This window comes from Carassius carassius, chromosome 12 (genome assembly GCF_963082965.1).
Source record: "Carassius carassius chromosome 12, fCarCar2.1, whole genome shotgun sequence".
NCBI lineage: Eukaryota > Metazoa > Chordata > Actinopteri > Cypriniformes > Cyprinidae > Carassius > Carassius carassius.
Genome location: NC_081766.1, coordinates 5,073,914 through 5,099,007, shown reverse-complemented (window position 1 = coordinate 5,099,007; position 25,094 = coordinate 5,073,914). Strand labels below are relative to the sequence as shown.

Genomic DNA, 25,094 nt, shown 5'->3' with positions numbered 1-25,094 from the left:
GTGAGAAGGAAAGTTTGAGTGGCTAAAGACTCCAGGGGTCACAGCTGGAGAATTGCAGAAAGTCTATATTGTCAAACAGGACCTACATCACCACATGTTGTTTGGGAGGGTTTCAAGAAAAATTCTCCTAGCTCATCCAAAAACAAACTAAAGCATATTTAGTTATCAGACACGACTGGAACTTCAAATGTGACTGGCTTCTATGGTCAGATGAGACTAAAAAATGAGCTTTTTAGCGGCAAACACTCAAGATGGGTTTAGTGAACACATAGATAAAAAGTACCCCATGTGTACAATGACATATACTGCTCTATTTTTGATGTTGTGGGCCTATATTTCTGCTGGAGGTTCTAGACATCTTGTTTAGACACATGGCATCACTGATTCTATCAAATACCAACAGATAAAAAAAATCAGTAAGTGACTTCCTGTTAGAAATTTTATAATGGGCCATGTTTGGATCTTCCAACCATACAATAATCTAAACACAAACCTCAAAAACAACACAGAAATGGGTCACGGAGCACAAAACCAAGCTTCTGCTATAGCCATTCCAGTCCTCTGACCTGAACCTTACAGAAAATGAGAGGAGTGAACTGAAGAGGAGAAGCTGGGAATCTGAAGGGTCTGGAGTGGTTCTGGATGAAGGAATGTTCTCTGATCTCTTGTCAGGTGTTCTCGAACCTCATCAGGCATTATAGGAGAACATTTAGAGCTGTTAAACTGGCAAATGGAGGTTTCAAAAAGTATTGAAAAAAAACAAAAAACGGTGACGTTATTTGTGGCCAATGTGTATTAGAGAAAAACATTTATTTCATAATGATATTTCCCCACATTTTCTAATCTAAAAATGTGATCTGATCAGTTTGCCAACATACTGGTCTATGACGTATACACCGTTGGTACAGAAGGAAATCAAGGCTGTGGATTTTGCTTCCCGCTGCCTTTTTTTTTAGCTAACTTTTATTTCATGAGGGAGTATCGGTGAAATGGGCTCATCTGCTCTGTCCATTTCTAAAAAAAATTTGATTCTGTTTGGACCAGGGCCACACATAATTCAAGTTTGGCAGTAATGGCGTTTTAGAGCTTTAATAAGAGGAAATTGGAGATGGTGATGTAGCGGCTAATTCTCCCAGTCATTTGGCTGCTTTTTATTTCACGTGCCTCGGGAGACGCGGTCAGCAGGGACAGTGAGGAACATTTGTATTTGTTTAATAAACCAGGAATGAAATTACATTGACATGTTGAGCATCCGCACCATCTCTGTGCCTTGACGTTACTGTGGAAACCACAATGGCTTCTGCAAAAAGCAGCAAATGGTTCAATATCAATGTTTTTTTTATTTATTTTTTTTATTTTTTTTTATTTCCATAGCCACGTTTTTGACTGTTTTGTTAAGGGTTTTAATAATTCTGTCTTTTACACAGTATTTAAAAACAAAAATAAAACAACATGTGCAGTGCATTCACATTTTCCCAAGGAATTATTTTCATTTTGATCTCTACGAGGGTAAAACAGTGAAGAGACTGAAGCTGGATCCATTCATAGCAGAAATTCTCAAAAGAGTGGGAGTGATCTAATTAAAAATAATCTAGAACACAATTATGGATTTCTTATTTTGCTTCCTGATTATTTTCCCGACTGTATGGTTTATATTTCTTGGTTTGCTTTTAAATGAAGTCCGCTACCCAGAGTTCATCTTTTGTTTAAAAGGAACTTCCCAGTCCATGCGAAAAGCAGTCCAGAATCTTTTTATTTTTTCTGTCTTTGTGTTGCTCGCTCATCTCCTTGTGCAGCCATGTGATCCACTATGCCACGTACGTGTAGACTTTACGATCCTCTGGTGTCCGGGCCAAATATTCTCTTTCTATAAGTCCTTCAATGCGTTTTTTAATGACCACGGGGCTCGGCAGGAACCGTGCCTTCAGCTGCTGGGTCACCTGACGGGACACAACCAAACAGGTCATTAGAAATGTGCAGGTACATTATTGAAATTCATAAACAAAATAAAAACTCAAAACTAGGAAAGAACACACGCTCACCTCTGCTACCAGTACGTTGTGCTGCATCTTCTTCCTGGACTTCATGATGCGAACAATGGCAGCCTCAATTTCATGTTTCCTGTCATCGTCTACTTTCTGCCGCGTCTCCTTGCGCTCTGGGTCTGACTCGCCTTGCTTAGCAGCAACTGCAGGAGACAGATTTTGTAAAGCACTTTTCGAAATAAAACAAAATCTACATTTAGATCACTTCAGATTGCAAAAGTACAAAAGATAATCTCTCAATATCAAAGCTTGATTCAACTAACATTTTATTTAAAAAATCATCCTAATTGACCTATAATATATATATATACATTTATAATGGGCGTTCCAGGGGGCGTTCCCGGACCAACCGTCTGTATGTATACGTGGGGAATCAACACGTAGGATCCCTCAGAACCCAGATATTTGTGGCGGTTTCAGAATAAACATGCTTTCCCAGGATAAACGTACTGCTTTGGTGATATGTGCAGTTCTGTGCGCTGAAACATAAAAAAAAAAAAAAGAAAAGGCGTCGGCGTATCTGTATGCACAGGTGGCTCGGGAGACGTGGCCAATATGGTTTATCCATTTTACAACGCGAACTGGAGGTAAGCAGGCGTTTTCTTCCATCTTTTATTTTTCTTTGCCATAACTCCACAAGTTCTCCCTCCATCACTTCAGTCCACACTACACGACGAGTCACCATGGTTTCGTTTATGGTTTCGCGCATGCGCAGTGAGGGAAACGCGTAAAATCGGTTCGTAGCCCTGCTTCAATAGTGCGATACCTCACGAGAGGAGACCAACATTTCTGACATGTCAGAAATCTTTCCGACCAACCAATTGCCGGTCGGGAGAGGTTAATCGCCTCTCGTTTCCCCTTGTACACTGCACCTGCATGACAAACGACGCACGAAAATGCTGAAAATCGGCCCGACCCGGAAAAGAGTCGCACGAATCAGAATTCGGATGAAAATCGGATGAAAATCACACAGAATATGCCCGGCCGACATAGTGTAGCAACTTAAAGGCTACACATGACATTTCTCACTAGCGAAGTAATAACAGCGCTGTTTACAGACGCTGCAGCAGAAGAGTGTTTAGAGACACACAGAGGTACGTTAGCCTAATTCACACAAGCTCGCGTGCTCTCTCTCTCTTTGTGTGTGTCTCTGTCGCTCTCGCTACATTTTTTACATACAGTTTTAAATTTAAGTACAAAAACCGGACGAATCCCTTTACATAAATCATCGGATCGATGTCTTGAGGTGTGGTAACCGCAGTATAAGCAGAATAATTATTCCTTACATATATATATATATCTATATATATAAACTTTAAAACATTAAAATGAAAAATGTTGCATAGGCCATAAACATTTTTTGTGCAAAAATTCTGAAAACTAAAACTGAAGCAAAATCATAATTTTTTTTTTTTTAACTAACATTAAAGTGAAAATGTTATTAATAAAAGCTAATATAATAAGTACTATAATCACAAATTAAAAAAAGTATTAAATGTACTAAAAATAAATGCATGTACGTGCAAAAAAGGTATATTAGTTTCTCTGCTTTCAGGCTTTAACTAACATATAGTTGAATGTAAAGCTTACAAAAAGTCCAGTGTTGTACTGATTTCTTTCTGACATCACTATGTCAACCATTCATACTGAGTCAACAGCGCCTCCTTGTGGCAGCAAAATACCTGTTTGTATTTTGACTCTGTGCAATTTGGAGGTAAACTGGTCGTTGACTGTAAACACGTGGCCGCTCTCGATCTCTTTACTCTTGGGCTCTTTCGTGAGAACTCTCTGGGTGGGTTTCCCGCAGGCTAGAGACTGCAGGGCCCGGACCAACTCACGCTCCGGGATGTCTGTCTCCTGCTGGATCTCCTAAAGGGTTAAAGAAGGGTCAACATGGGTGAAGGTTAAACTGATTGGATAAGCAGTGCGTTTAGATCAGGAACAGGTGGATAGGAGGTTTTACCTCAAAGGTAAACTTGTCTCTGTTGTTGAAGAGCATGAGGATGGTCATCTGGAAGGTGGACACCTGCAGAATGTGCTTCCGTGTGTTTGAGCCTGTTAGTAGTGCCCCGCCGACACCAACATCTGAGCCATCCTCCTAAAGAAAGAAAGAGAGAGAGAGTCATTAAACCATTTATTTAATCAATAATTATAACCATTACAAAAAACCAACGTGTGAGAAAGATTCCAATGACAAGAAATCGTTCAGTCGTCAGTAAAAGAAAAAAATGCTGTGTGAAGCAACAAAATCACAGCCAACCAGAAGAACATATTTGATGTTTAATATGCTGTTATATGGAGATGGATTTTAGACCAATGATATTCCACTGTGGGTGGAGCTACTCGGCACAACAGGATAGAAATAAAAACCAAGTAAATGATAAGTCATGTCACCAATCTTGTCACACTCATGGCTGGTTGAAACTTTTCAAGGTTAAGGAGAGAAAGAAAAAAATTATATATATATACACTGTATATATATACTAATATATATATATATATATATATATATATATATATATATATATATATATATATATATATATATATATATATATATATATATATATATATATACAGTTTGTGTATATATATATATATATTAGTATATATACAGTATATATATATACAGTGTATAAATACATATATATACACTCACCTAAAGGATTATTAGAAACACCATACTAATACTGTGTTTGACCCCCTTTCGGCTTCAGAACTGCCTTAATTCTACGTGGCATTGATTCAACAAGGTGTTGAAAGCATTCTTTAGAAATGTTGGCCCATATTGATAGGATAGCATCTTGCAGTTGATGGAGATTTGTGGGATGCACATCCAGGGCACGAAGCTCCCATTCCAACACATCCCAAAGATGCTCTATTGGGTTGAGATCTGGTAACTGTTGGGGCCATTTTAGTACAGTGAACTCATTGTCATGTTCAAGAAATGAGTTTGAAATGTTCGAGCTTTCATTATCCTGCTGGAAGTAGCCATCAGAGGATGGGTACATGGTGGTCATAAAGGGATGGACGTGGTCAGAAACAATGCTCAGGTAGGCCGTGGCATTTAAACGATGCCCAACTGGCACTAAGGGGCCTAAAGTGTGCCAAGAAAACATCCCCCACACCATTACACCACCACCACCACCAGCCTGCACAGTGGTAACAAGGCATGATGGATCCATGTTCTCATTCTGTTTACGCCAAATTCTGACTCTACCATCTGAATGTCTCAACAGAAAACGAGACTCATCAGACCAGACAACATTTTTCCAGTCTTCAACTGTCCAATTTTGGTGAGCTCGTGCAAATTGTAGCTTTTTTTTCCTATTTGTAGTGGAGATGAGTGGTACCCGGTGGGGTCTTCTGCTGTTGTAGCCCATCCGCCTCAAGGTTGTGCGTGTTGTGGCTTCACAAATGCTTTGCTGCATACCTCGGTTGTAACGAGTGGTTATTTCAGTCAAAGTTGCTCTTCTATCAGCTTGAATCAGTCGGCCCATTCTCCTCTGACCTCTAGCATCAACAAGTCATTTTCACCCACAGGACAGCCGCATACTGGATGTTTTTTCCCTTTTCACACCATTCTTTGTAAACCCTAGAAATGGTTGTGCGTCAAAATCCCAGTAACTGAGCAGATTGTGAAATACTCAGACCGGCCCGTGTGGCACCAACAACCATGCCATGCTCAAAATTGCTTAAATCACCTTTCTTTACCATTCTGACTTTCAGTTTGGAGTTCAGGAGATTGTCTTGACCAGGACTACACCCCTAAATGCATTGAAGCAACTGCCATGTGATTGGTTGATTAGATAATTGCATTAATGAGAAATTGAACAGGTGTTCCTAATAATCCTTTAGGTGAGTGTGTGTGTGTGTGTGTGTATATATATATATATATATATATATATATAATTATTATTATGTGTACATGTGTATAACTGTCAAGAAATGCAATTTTAAAGATAAAAATTTCATCAGAATATTTATAAATATATATATTTTTTTAAATGAAGTATGGATATATATATATATATATATATATATATATATATATATATATATATACACACATATACACATATTTCAGATTTTATTATACAATGTTATTGTAATATATTACATTAGTTATGATACTTTGTAATTGGCCATTAAATGTACAACTGTCATGAAATGCAATATCTAAAAATATACTTTTATATTATTATTTATATTATATTATAATATGTTTTTTTTTTTTTATATTATAAAAAAAAAATAATAATAAATGTAAGTCTATGTATGTCTGTACCTTCTTGATGGCACCGTAGAAGGTGGCGTTGAGGTCTGCAGAACCCATGTGGTGCTGGAGTGTGAGTTGCCTGCCGCTGTGCTTAGCCAAATAAAACCTGCAGAGTAGAACTCGCATGAAACTAAGCTACAAGTGGAGAAATATCTGACATACAGACAGATTTCATGAGGGTTTAAAGTATGTCAAGCGGAGATTATCGGCTTCTTCTGATTCTGTACCTTGACACTTTTACTCATATAATATTATAAATACTGTAAAACTCAAACTGAAAAGAGAACACAATCTGATCATTTAGAGGCGAGTCGTACCTTCTGAAGACCTCAAAAGCATGGCGTGGAGAGGGTGGGATGTTGCATTTTGGCGTGGCTGACTGTGTGGGCCAGTAACCTGTGGTCAGAACTCTCACTGTGAGATCAACACCACAGAGGGACCCCTGCAACATCAAGACAAACCACACAGTTCTGCATTTGCATAGTTTCAATGTTCTTTTTCTGTAAATGTGGACTTGGAGTGAATAGGCCCTTAGGATGCAGTAATTATATTTAGCTTATGTTAACAACAGCATAAGTCAAAGCGGAATCTGTGTGTGAGCATATGCACCTGTGATGTCTGCAGGTGGTGGCGGAATTCATCCATAGTGGTATTAGAGATGCTCATATCCCTAAACATGCCCTCCAGTTTAGAGGTGAACTGACAACCACACTCCGTCTGAGAGAGAGAGAGAGAGAGAGAGTGAGAGAGTATCACATTAGACACAGTGGAATACAGGAAAACAGTGAATAAGAATAACGAAGGATATGTTCACCTTTAGTTTGGAGATCATATTTTTCTCCGAGTCATCTGAAACGCTCTTATTGGTTAAGAGTCTTCTTGCCAGGTGCTGTTTGTAGTAACGTTCAAATACGTCCTTCTCCTGCATGAACCTGAACAGTACCATGGCTTTATCCAAGATAGACTCCACCTCCTGTTCTGTCAGCTAAACACAAAGAATTATAAGGAAACAATTAAGAGATTAGTAATAACTTTGTTTCTGTATCATTTATATACTATAACAACACTTATGGTAACACTTTACAATAACGTCCCATTAGTTAGTGTTAGTTAATGCATTAACTAATAATGATCAACATTTGTTACAGTATTTATTTGTCTTTTTTTAACATGAGTTAATTTAAGAACAACTGTTTTTTAGTTCACGTAAGCTCAGGTACATTAAGTAGTATTAAAATATACAACCTTTGATTTAATAATGAATTAGTAGATAGACGTAGAAGTATTTTTTATTGTTAGATCAGGTTAACTAATATTAACAAATGTAATTTTATCCCGTATTTATTATTTTAATTAGCTTTTATTTTCACATTTTTATTTTTCATTTTAATTTTTGTTTAAGTTCAAAGAATTATGTTGTGTGCTTCTGTCATTTTAATTTACTTATTTTTTTGCAAATACTTCCATTTAGCTTTAATTTTCTTATTTCGGTTTCAGTTTTAGTAATTTTAGAACTTTAACCTTTATAACCTTAATTTTATTTCATTAGTTACCAAGGCAATATTTTAAATTTTCATTTAAGTTCTTTAAGTTTCTAATCTAATGTTTAGATTTTTTTTCATCTTTATTTAAATAATATTTTAATAGTTTTAGTTAACTACACGGTGTTGTTTGTTTATGTGGATGTACATTCATCCATCAGTCCATATCTATAACATATAACAACTGAAATGCATGACAGTTCTTTCACTGGACAGAAGTTGATAAAATTGTCCATGGAGCGTCTTCGATATTGAACCAAATTTATTGACCAAGTTTGTAGGCAGAGTTTTCATCTCAAGAGCTAAAGGTGGTAAAGCTCATCTCTTACCCCCTTCACTCCTTTTTTGAGTTTGTCGTCGATGAAGAGCGAGAGGTACTCGGGTGATCGGGAATTGAGGTTGAGGAAATACTCAAAGTCTCCAGCGATAGTCTGTTTGAAGAGCCTGTCGTTGTTGAAGGACTCCTGCAGGAACCGGTCGAAGCGTGACTTCAAGTCCAACAAACCCTAAATGATTCAGATGAGGAAAATGAACTCATCAAAAAAAGAGCATCCTACACGAATAATTACAATCCTACAGACTGTTGAGGATGTTATATGTACACATTTCCACTAGTCTGAACTCTTTGGCAGATTGATTTCCTCATGTTGGTAAATGTGTACCTGGATGTAGTCAACTGGGTTCTTGCCCTCTCCTTCCTCAGACACCAGCGCTTTACCCTGTTCTCTGAGGTACCAGCTCATGCATTCACACATCGTCTTCAGCCCGTTAGGAACCCGACCGAACAACTTATACATGCACGCCAGGTCTGAGAGAGAAAGTGAGAAAAGATGAGAGCAACTGAATGAAATATGAAGCAAGAGAGAAAAAATAAAAAGCTAGGGATAGATTGCAGATTAAAACAAACAGCTGCTCACCTTCCGTCTTTCCATTCTTGAGCATGTGGACCAGGCCCGAGTTCTCCATCTCCACGATGGTCTTCATATGTTTGGAGATGAGCTCTCTCTCTACCACCTTCACAATGGGCTCCTCTGTCGATTTATCCAGGCAGTGCATCACTCGTTCAATCTCTTCGTTTATCCGAGCCTCCACTTTCTTGATGTAAACGCTGGCGCTGTTCTCCGCTAAGAACTTCTGACTTTCCATCTGCATAGATACACACAAACACATAAAGATAGCATTCCTACCAATGGTCAACACAGCCAGTCAAACATAATATAATAATAATTATAATGACAAGCAAAGAGAGTAAAAGCAATATAAAAGCAGTACCCACCTGGAAGAACTCAGCAGACATGTCTAAAAATGGGATTTCAAAATCCTCCTCGTAGACGGACCGACCTTCTAAGCCCAAAACCATCAGCATCTGACAGGCATTCCTGATGGCCCCTCTGCCATAAAACATGAGAGCACAAACAAGATAAAAACCCATTCCTCTACAACGAGTCAATAGACTGACAGCTGAAAGCTTTCATTCTTTAACTGAAGCACTGTAAAGAGAGACAGAATGACAGAAGAACACACCTGTCCACCACCTCTCCTCTACGTTCTCGAGCGATCATGTCCAGTAGAGTTTGTCTGAGATGATCTCTGATGCAGCCATACCGCACAACCTGATCTCTGAAGATGATCAAGCCGAGATTGTAGACGTTCTCCACGTTATTCTGCTGAACATACACACGATCCTAGACAGAGAGCGAGAAAGAAAGCATTCACGGAGGTTCAACTCCAGGCTTTGTAGTGTCCCAGATGGGGATGCACCAAAATGAAAATTCTGGGCCAAAATCAAAACTTCTGGATGCACTTTAATAATTAGTTATTTTATGAAAGAAAAAATAATTTTGTAAGCCTTAATTTGACCCAATCTTAATGATATGGAATTGAAAGAATATAAAACAAGAATAAAATACAAGCCACACTTTTACTGAAAGTAAAACAATAAAACTGGACAGAAAATATATTCATTTTGAATATCAATATATATTCTGTATTCGGTTCTATGAAAAATAATCAGATTTAACCGTTTTTGTTTTTTTTAATTATCCAAATAATTTTTAGTCCTACAAAGCTATTATTCTCAGAGCATAGTGAGCAGAGCATAGTGTCATTTTACCAGTGTTGCCCAGCACAGAAGCACTATTGCAAAATATATTTTTGCCCATTTTTCTTTTCTTTTCTTGGTGGCAGAAATTTCGGTGCATCCCTAGTCTTTCTGATTTCCACAAATATTTTCACGATGTGACAAGTTCAATATTTTTTTACATTTTATTCTAAGACATAAAATACATCAATAATACTTGTGATCTTTCAATAATGGTGACTTATTTAGTCATGTGACTGGTGTACTTCATTTATAGCCTACGTTTAGCTCTTTACCTCTGGCGACTGTATTTAGGCTTCAACATTCAGAAATTTCATGTTCACTTATTATCATGAACAAAACGTGCAAGAATCAAAAACTTTCGTTGGTCACAGAGCTTATTTTTTGCAATAATCCAAATCCTACTGGGTATTTGTTTTTGTTTTTTGAGTGATGCTAACTTCCGGGTTGGCTTATTACTAAAATGTCACAACTGCAGCGTCTTTGGTCAGGTCAGTAAATCTTTAGGATCATTAAATTTTTTTAGAAGATTGTGTGATCCATGAGTCCCTCCCTGAACCTGCTAAAAGACATCAGAAAATCTGTTACACAAGTTACAACCTGCTAAAAGAATTCTAAACAACTTACCATGTACATCAAAATGTCTCTAATCATGACCATGGCAGTCTGATGATCATTCCATGCTTGATTTAACGTCTGCAGGAAATTGTTATTTAAAGAGTGAAGCACGTCTTCACGCACCTGAAGACAGAGAAAAAAAAATTAAAGCTGCTATGAGAGCAGCTCAAACATGGGTTTCATCCACCTGAGTGTACAATGACAACTCCACTGGGACAGGCAGGTTTCTGCCATCTGCTTCATCTCCAGAACTGACATCATTAACAGCCAGCACCAGAGATAAAACCCCAGGGTCTTCATTAAGCTTTATATAAATATATATGTAGTGAAGATGTGAGACAGTGAGTCATCTCAAATCAATCTGTTCAATTTAAATTCTCATCACATGCCATCAAATTCATTTTAAGATGTAAGCCGTGGTGAAATCACTGTAATGTCGTCTCTTGTGGCTTACTGCTTATTTAACTACATTTAACTTCAGCAACTAAAGATTGTGACACTTCATTGCACTCAAAGCTGAATCCAGATCTCTAGGACCTCATGTGTTTTCTCTAAAAGTGAGACAGGGGCTCATACTTTGTTGATGAGGTGTTCGGTGACCACTTCTCTGAGGCCCGTGTAGAGCTTCTCCCCATGTTTGTGAAGCACCATGGTATAGGCGTTCCTGTAGAGCTCCTCAAAGCTCAGCCCGCTGTTGTTCTTCCGCTGGATCTCCTGGATGGCGTTCTTCAGAAGATCCCAGATGTTATTCACATACTTCTCATCCATGGTCATCTACAAAAAGAAACAAATCAGCAAATTAATAAAACACAGAAACGCTTGTGAAAATTAGCACTGTATCAGCACTGACCAATATTGAATCAATTACCATCATCATTCTAATTGGACAAAGATTGGTTTAATAAAACAGTGTGTATTTTCAAATTTAAGCTGCATACTCTTTCTGATTGGAAGTACTAAAAAGTTATTGCATATCGTTCATATTATTACACAAGCATATTATAATGCCAAGTTATGATTTAAAATTTACATATTATAGTCAAAACAGAAATAATACACTTACATATAGCACAAGATCTGCTGTAAACTAGCATTAAATGTTTCTGATTATGCTCAGCCTAAGTCTGCATTTATCAAAAAATGCAATAAATACAGTTACACTGTGAAATATTCTAATGTAAAAAAATTAAACGTGAATACATTAGGGATGGGACGATAACCGGTTTTATCGATAACCGTGATAAAATGTGCTGAAGGTTAGTAATATCGTTTAAAAATGAATTATCATTAAAACCGTGTTTGATTATCGCGGTTTTAATAACTCGCTATTAAATCATGTCCAGCCAGCAACAGTCTGACGCAAGCGCAGCGCACAATGTTTTTTTGTTTTTTTTTTTCGAGAAGGAATGGCGAAAGTCAGTGACTTTTCTATGCTTTTCTATGCTTTACACTTTTTATTGTAAGGAAGGAAATGCCACAGAATTTAATCTTTCTTTAAATTAAGTGCATAGAGTTGCTTGTTTTATTAGTTGTTTGTTGATTATTAAAAATAAAACTTGCTGAAATGTTTTCAGTGTGAGCATCAACTATTTTTGAACACTTTCATCTCGTTTCAACAAAACCGTGATAATATTGATAATCGTGATAATTTTAGTCACTATAATCGTGATATTAAATTTTCATACCATCCCATCCCTAGAATACATTTTGAAATGCAAATGTTATTCCTGTGATGAAAGCTGAATTTCCAGCCTCATTACTCCAGTCTTCAGTGTCACATGATGAGATATATATATATATATATATATATATATATATATATATATATATATATATATATATATACATACATTTTTTTTTAATTAATGTTGATAACCTTGAGACATTTTTAATGGATAGAAAGTTTAAAAGAACAGCATTTAAATGAAATTAAAATCTTTTGCTAAACCATAGATTTCTTTATTTTCACTTTTGATCAATTTAATGCATCCCTGCTGACAAACTATAAAAAAAAAAATCATACTGACCTCAACCTTTTGAACTGTATCGTATATATCAACTCAAGTTTTTAGACTCTGAGACTCACTTTGCTCTCTGCACACATCACAACCACAACGAATCACATAAAAGGAGACCAAATTGACTATTCAGCACAGGAAACCGTAGGCCGCTTTCTGTCTTTCTTACAACATTCTAAAGTGCATTTAGTGTGCCAACAGGACTGCAGGTCACTTACTTATATGCTCAACCCTAGATACTGGGCCAACAAAATTAATTTTCCTTCACGATCAAATCTACAGGCCAGCTCCAGAGCTCCTGGTAGCTTCAAATGACTCAGCAGAGATAATCTCACAAAGAACAATTCTAATGGCTAATCATATGTGTGAATTACATTTTTAAAGCTGTGAGTAATTATGCAAGTCAAAACAACACTTCACTCATGCTAAATATAATGCTTGACACGGTGTTAGTAATAAACGCCAACTGTGATAAATCAACACAATGTAGATTCAGACAGAGAGAACGCCTCGCTCTCACCCATCTGTCTCTCTGCTAAGACTAAAGACAGACAGGTTCTGAGACTCATTGATCTGTGTAGACTAGTCTATGGATTAATGAAATTAATGTGGGTGAAATCTTTACAAGTGGGTGTGAGTGTGAATGTCCACCTCCTACAACATTTTGCTAAAAGGCTACCTGAATCACACTTGGTTTGGCAATCGTTGGATTCTGCAGAAGCAAAGAAGAACCAGTTTTTCCATGAACAGGAATCCCTGAAGCAAAACGTGTGCATGTGTGTCAAGCAAGTAGGCAGGCCTAGGTTTCCAAACTGGGTTTCTGTAGGATCAGGACATGTCAATACAAAGCCCTGATGAAGAAAGTCCAGGGAGTCTTTGAAGAGTAAGATATACATTACTTTTTTTTAACAAAAATACAGTGAAAACAGTAATATTATGAAATATTATTACCATTTTAAATAATATTTATTCCTGTGTTTGCAAAGCTGAATTATCAGCAGTCATTACTCCATTTTTCAGTGTAGGAAATTATTCTAATACGCTGATTTGGTGCTCAAGAAACTACTTAAAGTGTAACTAAACCCCTGCTCAGAGCCTGACTCCACCCACTGACAATATTTGAAAAATGCTGAAAAGTGGGCAGATCACAGCGGAGATAGAGGGGACGAACCTAGGGCGGGGCTGAGCGAGTGCGGCGTGATCCTGAGACTCGCAGTGACGGATTGATTGACAGCTGCTGTCAGAGACGCTAAAATGGAGAGTGACTGTAATGACGCAAGTAGCTTTGCAACAGAGCGATCATTTGAAGTAGAGGACTTTTCTCCCCCACTTTTACCTGAAGTGGAGGGTGTCGAGGTGTCTGTTCATATCAATTCGAGCCGCTGGCTCAAACTGCGGTCTTAACTCCCGCACTGTGTCGCTTTTCAGCGCGAGCTGTGTGGAGAAGCCCATTTCCACCTCCATTGTGTTGGATAAGCAATCCCGTGTAAAACGCAGTTTGCACACTCGAGCTCTAGGCAGGAACTTGCGGTCTTCCAGGCCAAATGCATGCAACCACTGGCGCTTAATTTTAAAGTCTGCTGGTAAACTATGCAGTCCAGCAGTGCTGTCACAACCAGCAACACACCTCCGTACCATCCTGACCACTGTACTAAATACAGATAAATCTACGCTAACTTGAAGATCTAAATAACTATATAATTGCTATGCTAAATAGATGCTTTATTAGTCTATCCTGGTCGTTACCAATACTCGCAATTCCAGCTCCTGACTCACTACAGTGATTTTGATGGTTTTATACTGCCAAGGGCGTGGTAGCTCGTACCAAGGGGCATGGTGAGCTGGAAACTGCCTACTTCACCTGCCACCGCAACATCCAATAGGAAAAATCAACTGCAGTAGCCACCGTTAAACCTGAAGAAGGCAGCACTCACACGTTTTACACCATATATTGTAGAATTAAAACACTTTATACTCAAATGCCAAAAAAGTTACTCGAATCAATGTACAGCACTAATAAAGCCCCATTCTTATAGATCATTAACTAAAAAAAGTTGGTTTAGGGTTTAGTTACTCTTTAATACTTTTGTGCAAACCATGATACGTTTTTTTTTTTTCAAGATTTAAGAATAGAACGTTGAAAAGAACAGCATTTATTTGAAATGAAATCTTTTGTAACATTATACATGTCACGTTTGATCAATTTATGGCATCTTTGCTTAATAAAAGTATCAATTTGTTTAACTTTGAATGGCAGTGTATGTAAACTATCAAACGTCTTTGCACATTTCTATAAAATGATGAATTCTGGAACAGTGAACCCAATGGTACTGAAGGGCTTGAAGATTAATTAAAGTCAGATCACAAAATTACAGGTGACTATCTGCAGTAACAGGACTCAATGTTTTGGAGGTCATACAAAGCAAGAACAATCAGAAGAATCATAACTGGTTAGGTCTGCTTTCACCTAACCATTCTGACAAAAATATGTCCATGACACCATGACCTTTAATAAGGAACTGCATGTTCATGTTTCAAGGAACAATGAAAAGCTAAAAAGAAACTTGACAAATCATTTGATTGCAGAAGAGAGCTGAGAGCAACATATTGAGAGGGTAATACTATGATGACAAAGTAAAGGCAGCTGTGAGATTTCTAATGAATTCCTCTGACAGGGTAGGACACATCCGACCCAACAAGTAGCCTAAACGCAGCTTCTGAACAAGATTTTATCTGAACAAAAATGCCATTTACAGAGTCCTGCGGACACGCTGAAAGGTGTCAGGGGGTTTCCAGACCTTCAAGAGAAGAATATTTCCGATGCACAAACAGAAAACAACTGCATGGAAACATGTTCAATTCTCTGCATATTATCAAGTAATTGTGACCTAGTTCATTCTATCAGAGCATCACCAACACACTGACAGTCCTGCAATGCACATCATTTGTTCTGAGTGGAGCTAATAAAAGAACAGAAAATTGCAGAATATTGCAGAGAGATGCATGTCACTCTGATGCAAAGTGTGCTGCAGTTACTGTGAAAGACAAAAACACAGCTGCTGAGGAGGACATCAATCATCAGTGTGATAATCTACACAACACTAACAAACACCTATTATACCTTACAATTAACTAAACCTGAGACTTTCCAAATGGGGTCTGGGGAACACCAGGGGGCTAAAAAAGAGTGCTAAGAGGTTCTTAAAAATAAACAAATAAAAATACTGAAATAAAAAAAAAAAATGATTAATTTTTTTTTTTAAAGATTAGATGTGCATACAGTACAGCTGATGGGCTTTATTAACTTCCATAGTAGGAAAAAATTATAATATACTAAAATACTTAAAAAATATCTTATTTTGTGTTCAACAGAGGAAAGAGACTCATACAGGTTTGTAATGAGTGGAGGGTGTAAATTATGACAATCTTCATTCTGAAAGTGAACTAATCCTTTAAAAATTTTCCATTATATAACGGTCTTTATACATAAAAACATATAGCTGCCTTTCAAATTTTAGAAAGGGACCCCTCATACCAGGATGATCATAATAGGGGTCCTTAGCATCTAAAAGACTGGTCTTATCTACACAACATCAGCCTGAGCCTCAATAAAAAACAGCACCAACCTATGATAAGAAACTAAATTAACCAGACAACAAAACCATAACAATCAGTTTAGCTATATATACAGCATCAATGACAATTAAAAAAAAATCAATCATCAACACCACAAACAACAACCAGTCACAGAAAAACACACAACATCAAACCTTTGAGTGGCAACAAAACAGCAACGGGCCAGCCTGACTACCCAAGACCCAAAACCAGATCAAAACACTGAAAGAAAACAAGCAGATCAAAGGGAAAGACTTCATGATCTCTGATGGATCTACGGTGCTGTACATATCTACAGTTTTATGGTGAAAACATTAAGACTCTGTACGAGAGAATCATTGAGTTTTGAACACTTTCTACATTGGCTGTTTCAATGTAGTTACTGACACATATCAACATCTTTAAAACCCTGACGCTAATATTATCATGATTCGACTAATTTTATATTCCGTAGACTCTACTAATCTCTAAAACCCAACCTCAAAACACGTAAACCCGCTGTGGCCTGCTGCTCTGACCGATCCCCGGCTCTCGAGTTTTTCCCGCGACCGCCTGAGGCCCGCTCGTCTCGGCTGATACTCACGGGGAAAGCGCGGATCCGCATTTTGGTGTCCTTCTTGGTGCCGGGTTTGAGGCTGGACATGTTTGGGTTAGGGAGCGATGCCATCAACAGACGTTAGGGTGGGTGTGCTGAGGGGAAACACGGACAAATATCGCCCTCTTTCCCCCCAGGTTTGAGTCCTTGTAGCTTACTCTCTCCCTCTGTCTCTACAGCGATGGCGGACGACTGGATGACATCTCGCGAGAGTGATGATTGTTCTAACAGGAATGCATCCAATGTCGCGAGAAAAAGGGCCAGCTGGGGCTGACATGTGGTAAACAGCAGTTTGGCGCTGAAGAAATAACAGCTTTCATGGATTCACCGGTATCGTAGTTTAAAACAATATCATGAAATGTGATAATGACATCTAACTCCATTTGTATGTTATGGCAGTATTTCTTAGATTTAGTTTCCTAATATTACTATATCTAGGATTATTTGTATTTAACCTTTATATTTAGTCATTTAGCAGACGGTTTTATCGATAGCTTCTTACAAATGAGGAACTTTTACAAACAATTTACTGGTAGGTTATTGTCGACATTAACGGGAGATTCTTTGTTTTGAATCAGAGGTAATATAGAAAAAAAGGTAGCATATAGATTTACAGAAGACATACAGTGGCCCAAAATATTTTGGACACTTTCTTAAGCATCACTAGCATTATATTAACTGAATATTAAACAAAGTTGCCTTTAATTTAATGAAATGTAGCACAAACACATTTTACAAATAAAATTTGATAACACAATTATGCCAAATTTACACTGCTTCCAAGGTGGAACAGAAGGGGTTTCTTAAGTGGCATTTAGGTTGTCTTTACACAGACTGTTTAATACTGCTCAGAAGTGTCTTAAATGCATTTGCAATCAGAATCAGAATCAGAATTAGAATGAGCTTTATTGCCAGGTATGTTTACACATACGAGAAATTTGTTTTCGTGACAGAAGCTCCGCAGTACAACAGAATGACAGCGACAGAACATAAAACACATAATAAAAGAATATAAAAATACAAAAAATACAAATAAGTAGATAAGAAATGACAATATACAAATTGACAATTGTAGGCAGGTATATTCCAAAAATGCAGTTATGTATGTACATGTATATTATACATGTACATATACATCAATCTTATACTTTGATACTTAGGGCTGAGGTGGTTTTGAGCAGGCATCATTTGGTCTTGCTTTGACGAAGCATTGCGTCTTTGCACTGAATTTTGAGCAGACACAGAGCAGCGTTAACATGGCTGTGTAAAGATGCCTTAAGTTTGATATTTTGTTATTATACAATACAGTTCATACATTTTAACTGCTGGTTGTCTGGGAGGCAGTGCACTTGATACCACAGTGACTGTAGGCTGGTTTGGCACATTCAGTCATGTTTTTTACAACTTTATCGTCATGTAACACACAACAGCCAATAGGAACATTGTACAAAGTTAAACTATTCTTGAGAAATGTTTATATAAAATGGATAATAAAGAACAAACCAGTGAAGCGTAGTACAAAGTAAAACAAACAATCTTCACCCTGCAGGTCTTTTCCGCACCATCTGTGTGTTTGGACATGGATAACGACGTAGACAGCTGGATTGTGAGTAGTGAATTGAAACAGTGCTGGACCGAATCCATAGGTATGTTCTGGGTGCTTATGCAGCTCAGTCCATGGGTGGGGAAAATTATACAATTATAAAAACCCTGTTAATTGACTGGGATTGTAGTGATCCCCCTGCTGTTTTTGCCTTGTTTTCTTTTAAAGCTAGTACTAATTCTGTTTTTGGTTGAGGTGTTAGTGAGCCCAGTAGGGGGTGTTCATTCTGTGATCTGCATGGATTTTCATGCCCCAGTATATTAATTAAAACACTTTATTGTGAGAAGGCAACGTCCTTTAGATGAGACATTAAAGCGAGGTTGCTGCGGTCGGTAAAAATCCCAAGGTGTCTCTTGAAAAGAGGGGCCAGATTTACCTGCTGGCAAGCACAGCTTTCTAAACATTGGCTCCTGTCCACTGATAGCTGGTGTGTGGTGGGCTTTCTGGTGCATTATGGCTGCATCTGGTGCATTGGAAGGATCTGATCTCACAATGCTCTGTTTAGGAAACAAAGGTGACGTTTACCCCAGTGACTGTTTGTGTGGTAAATCTGAAGGCTTGATTTTATTGAATAGCTATTTGCATCCTTTGGCTGTTGTCTTCACAGTTGTTTTGCTTATTTAATAATCTTTGTAAGAGAGAGCTCTGCTTTAGAAATACTTTGAAACATTTGATATTTGTTGCTTAATGCATCTCTTTAGAATAGTTAATAAGCTGGATTTCTGTGCTATTATTGCCAATCTATAAATATGCATACGCAAAAAAACATTTGAACAGTCATTGATATAAGCATAAGTAAATTAACTAAACTTATTAAGTTAAAGTTTCTGAAATGAAACATTAAAGGGATAATTCACCCAAAATGTTAAACATCATGTCATCATTTACTCACTGTTATGTCATTTAAAGCATGTGTGACTTTATTTCTTATGTTGCACTTAAAAGAAGATACGTTGAAAAATTAGTTTTTTTTTTTTTTTTTTGTCCACATACTGGAAGTCAGTGGTTTCCACCATTCTTCAAAATATCTTCTTTTTCTTCCACACATACATTTTTGGTTGATCCATGACTTTTTTAAAAGATCGTCTTTTGATATATGGAGGGTCAAATCTTACAGAAATTAAAATAAAAAAATGTAATGATAGGAAAATAAATAAAGGCATTATTAACTAATAATTTTTCTTCTTTAATTTGTATAAATTCATTCGTTTTTTTATTTATGATTATATTTCTTTATTAAAAAATTTTGCCTTGTGCCTATACTGATATGCAATAGCTAAAAGCAGGATTGCCCAATTGTTGCATGTTAATGATAAAAAAGACTTTAAGCACAGACTACTTGAATGTATTAATGCCATATTAATTACACATGTATTAATATATGTTAATGCCTATGATAGTTTTAAAGACTTTCCACAAAGGTTCATTGCAGGACATAAATGGTACTGTTGCGTCAATGGCGATCACAACCAGCAGGTGGCAGTCTAGCAGTTTAATCACGGTGACAAGTATGCAATGTTGTTGCCAAGTGGTTGGATACCTTAAATGCTAGGCGGCTATTTGATATAATTATATATATATTACTTCTTTGGTATGTGTTGGCGCAAAAAGAGTTTCTCCACTAACACATGCACAAACAGTTGATTTACTCGGGTGAAACTGATCGGCTTTGATAAATGTTTACTTGCACGCCCTGAAGAGTGCAAGTGCAATTACAGCAATTGACTTAAAAACGAACTTAAATGTAGTTAAAAATGAAACATAATTTAAGCAAATAGAATCAGTTGAGTAAATCAATGTAGGCCTACTTGTTGTGCTTAAATGTACTGAACCCATCAAACATTTCTAGACTCCAACTGCATTTTGGGTGATGCTGCTGGAAACCTCACACCCAGGTGCAAAAGCTGTGTGTTGCTCAACAGTTAAGACACAAATTAAACAAAGACAAGACAAGACAAGGCAAGAGAGTGATGGGGTGTGGCTGCATGGGTGTCTGTACAGTCTGATAAATGTGTCAGCATGAGGGAATGTTTATGCAGTCACATCTAGATATTCAAATGCACATTGGTCAGCTATGTGTATTTTTGGAGTTGGTCGTGGCGCTTGGCTTGCTGCATAACTGACCATGATACTGGAGTCTTACATATCTGAATGTATCAGCTCGTTTGCCTTCATAAAATGCTCAAAAAGAAGATTAACACAGAGTTAGTGAGCGATTATGAAAAAATTGAAACAGTATTACCACCTCAATTAAAGTGATGTGAAGACAAGATAAACCAGTCCAAAGGCTCAGTCTGCAGCTCAAAGAAATATCATTAATGGCTTGACAGTCCACTCAAGCTATCATTGTTCACAACTCTGTTATTGTTTCACTTTGCCATCACGGGAAAAAGTAAGCTTGTTTAGTGCAGTGTAATTATTTATCACACCAATATTACTTAGTTTTTGTACTGTTAAGGATATCAGTGTGAAGTACCTCTAAAAGTGCATTTTTTGCAAGAAATCATCAGCAAAAGTAGAAAAGGTCTATGCACATATATTCAAAGCACTGTTTAATCATTACAACTCATTTATAATTTATAATTCCTAATGATTTCTCTCCAGTTTTAAATGATTGCTTCATTAATTATGGCATGCCTTTGCAGAATTCGGTATAAGGTTATTTATTTGTTTTATGCATATGACTATGACACAAATTGTGCCTCTGAACTATTTTCAGACGTTATGGTGAAAGCATCTGAAGTGGAATTTAATATTGCTAATAAAGTCTAAATATAGGCCTTTGAGTGCATCAGCATTTCTATGCAGGGGTCAGCGGCCGACTAATGAAGGAATGTGCCAGCAGGCGTCTTTTTCCCTCTTATTACGAATGTTCCTAAGTGCTTTAATGTGTTTTTTAATGTGCTTTTCATTTTAAATGACACCAAATTTGCACTAGCATTGTAGAGATTTTATGCAAGGTCTCAGATGTCTATGCAATGCAAGCGTATGCAGAAAAAATATTGCATTTGATAAAACATAAGACAAACCTGATTAATGGAGTTATTTATTTTTGTCTGAAAGTCCTATCAAAATAGCAGCTTATTTGAGCCAAGAACCAAGGCTTGTCTGGCCATCCACAGCTGGTTTATTTTAAGTGACATAAAAAAAGTAAAAAGTAAGACAAAAAGTAAGTCTGTTGTTACTTAAACCTACTTAAAGCTAAAATAAAGACATGTAGATATAGCTAAAGACAGAGAGAGCCAATGGTAATTAAATTTCACGTTATTTCGTGTAAGCAGCGGTCAGTTTCACAAACCTCGGAATAAGAAACAAATTAACTTTGGGATCCAGACGACCATCCCAGTTAGCTTCAACTCAGAAACCATCTGTGTATTTCCACAAATAATCAATCATCCATCAGGCGAAATCAAAGAGAGAGCAGTCACGCACCGGACTGCATCGCTTCCCCACACCCCCTTCTCTCTCTCTCAAATCCTTCTTTTGCTGAATCTGTGGCCTTCGATCCATGTGAAATGGTTCTCCTTGCAAAAAACACAGAATCCTGCTTTTTATTTCTGTGAGGCTTGTTCATTAGTCAGCTTTGTCAATAGTGAGGCTGTCCTTGTGACTGACGGGCCGTCCTGGTGCATCACTCCCGATTTGATTCTGCAAGTAAGCAATAATATCAGAAAGAACTCACAGCTAAATCCAAACTCAGCATTCAGTTCAGTATCAATCTGATTTGCAACAGAAATGCTAGAGAATCTTTTATTAGTATAATGATCATAAAAAAATTTGCACTATTAACATTGACCAAAATATTAAGAGCTGTTTGCACTACTAAACTAAAAAGTATCTAGAATCAACACACACACACACAAAAAAAATAAAATGATCTTAGAGATCGTATATAATACAGTACAAAAAGTATTTGGACACTAAAACGATAACATCAAACCAAATGTGTTCATTTAAGACACAATTTAAGCCAAACATTTCACAAGAAGAAGTTTAAAATGATAAACCTAAATAAAAAAATAAGATAAAATGCATTGGGCTGCATTGTGGTTTGATATTTTACTTGTATGTAATAATATTCAGACATTTTAAGTGTGATCTATACTCTACAATTTATACTACACTAAATTTAAGATTGATGTATTTGAATTGTATATAAAATTACCATTTATTTGGATTGGTTTTACCAAAGAAATTAATACAGTTAAAATGCATATTGTCAGTCATGAATACATGACACATGTAACAGGTATGATTTTTGCATGTTAAAAAGGCATGGCATAGTTTATTATTTGCATAAATCTGTTCATTGTGAAAACAATTACATATTATTACTATTACCTGTTTCTTTTATTTATGATGAACAAATTTGCATCACATCAAGTTTAACATGTAAAATCTTAAAATTAAATGTTGTACAGTATGTACAGTAAATATCCTAATACTTTTTTAGGGCTGCTGCATGCTTGTCAAATCATATTGTATATAAGCAATTCTAAATAAAAACCAGGTTTGAGGCAAGCATATTATTTAAAGAACAACTGTAATTTAGCTCCCACAGTTTACACATTCATTTGCCAAAAACAACTCTGTGAGAATAAAAATACCTTTTCTTTCTGACAGAAAACAATATACATGTAGATATCTATCTTATTCTGTGTATACTTTAAAAGTACATTTTAAGATCACCCCATCAGGAAACGACTGCTCTTGAGCTTTTTGTTGTATAATGTCGTTGAGTAAGGACATTGTTTTTTGCATTGGTTTATTGCGTTGGATTGACCTCTTCAGATCAGCATATTGGTTTCTAGGTTTTTTAAAGCATATTTAGATTTATATTTAGTTCTTCTGTGACATCAGGCTGTCAAACCCTTTTGGTTCTAAGACCTTTTTATGTTGGATTGGAGTATTAAATCTATATGTAACCTTACATTGGTCTTTTGTAAATGTGTGCAGACCTCATTGCCCTCGGGGGTGGATTCTATCATAGAAATAAATATGTAACTCATTGCATCATCTGCTCACACAGGTAATGTCAGTGCATTATTAAACCCACAGTGTGATGAAGGCCTGGGTGTCTCATTGTGTGGGTTGCACAAATGACTGTCTTTAGCTCAGCTATTTTGTGGCCTGTTGTTTCACTTCTCTCCGTCTCTTATCCCCTCTGCACAGAGAGTGAGGGATGTGACCAATCTAGATCGCTTCCACTATTTTTGACACTGGATAAGTAACATCATTTGGACCATTTTTGGCATGTTCTGGAAAGACAAGTAAATGACCTCATTCCATTTGTATTTAAGATCAGCCTTTCAACCCTGTTACCTAAATTATTGTGAGAAAAGTTAAGCAAACAAATGTTTTTCTTTAATTTATGGAAAATATAAATTTATCAGTAACTATCAACCAAGATTTGGTCCTAAACTACCCACTGATAGAGCTTAATTTAGCTAAATTTATTTATTAATCTATGTTGCTAGAAAATAAAATCAGGCAAATTAGGGTTTTAATCTGTATTTAGAGAAGCCCCAAACATCATTTTATGATGAAATAAAAACAATCATTCACCATTCCTTTTCTCTCTATCCTTCCTTTACAATTTATAATAATATACATCTATTAAAAAAAATAGAAATAAACTTCTGTAGGTTAATAAACCATTATTTTATATGGTAAATCATATTTATATTTTATTTATATATATAAGTGTACTATATTTGTTTGTGGTATTTCATTTTTTACATTTTACAATAACACAAAAATAAGCTTTCTCTCTATTTCAGTCTCTCCATCCGTCCTTCCTTCCTTCAGTGGCAGTGACTCAGGTCTCTGGAGTTTGTTTTTCCCCATTTCTTCTTCTCCCAACCCTCCCTTTTCTCTCTCGCTCTCACTCTCTCTCGTCTTTTAATGCATGAATCCTATAAGCAGATAATGACATCCCAATAGAAGGCATTTGTTGCTCGGTCTGGGCGTGGCCATCTGCTGTTTTCAGGCGCTGTCATGTGATTGGCTCTGTGAGGGTATAATTATGTCCAGTGCATAAGAGAATTCACTTTCTCCCTTGTGCTCTCTCTCGCTCTTGTTTTTAGTGGGGTGATGTTGTATCATGTGGTTGTTAGGCTACAAATGGAACTCCCGTGATATATAGTGAATAATGTAATGACCTTGTTTGTTTACCTTAATCGAAAAAGGCTAACTGCAGTTCACAACACTTGAGTGAAAATGTAAACACACACAGGCAGACTGTTGCTCATGCTTGGTGACTGTTGTAAGCAGTGCTTCTTTTCTATAAACACACGGCATGGCTGCGTGTGTGGAAGCGTTTGGCACTTTTTTGGAAATGGATGGCAGCCTTGTGCCAATAGCATTTGGGGGAAAAAGGCAATGAAGGCAATGAAGATCTATCTATCTATCTATCTATCTATCTATCTATCTATCTATCTATCTATCTATCTATCTATCTATCTATCTATCTATCTATCTATCTATCTATCTATCTGTCATTGTGTCTGTCATTCTATTTATCAATTGGTTTGTCTATCTATCTAAAAGTGTATTGAAGGTATAATGTTTGAAGAGCTCTGAAGAAGAGTAATGTTAGCACCTTTGAACATGTCTAGATTGATCTGACCAGCAGCCCATCAGTATATCTGTCACAAATGAAATCATGAGCGGAGAGCAT

The 25,094-nt window shown here is 36.8% G+C and overlaps 1 protein-coding gene across 1 annotated transcript; it reads right to left on the bottom strand.

Annotated features, from left to right (window-relative positions):
- Positions 1-928: 928 nt before the first annotated feature.
- On the bottom strand, positions 929-17,020 carry LOC132154534 (cullin-3-B-like). The gene is made up of 16 exons (XM_059563125.1): positions 16,801-17,020; positions 11,161-11,358; positions 10,594-10,707; positions 9,390-9,550; positions 9,142-9,256; positions 8,783-9,011; positions 8,528-8,673; positions 8,195-8,371; positions 7,139-7,309; positions 6,934-7,041; positions 6,642-6,766; positions 6,334-6,430; positions 4,009-4,143; positions 3,728-3,914; positions 2,043-2,188; positions 929-1,940 (listed from the first exon to the last, which is right to left on the bottom strand). The coding sequence occupies exons 1-16, from the start codon at positions 16,882-16,884 to the stop codon at positions 1,809-1,811; spliced, it is 2,325 nt and encodes a 774-aa protein (XP_059419108.1). The 5' UTR covers positions 16,885-17,020; the 3' UTR covers positions 929-1,808.
- Positions 17,021-25,094: the final 8,074 nt, after the last annotated feature.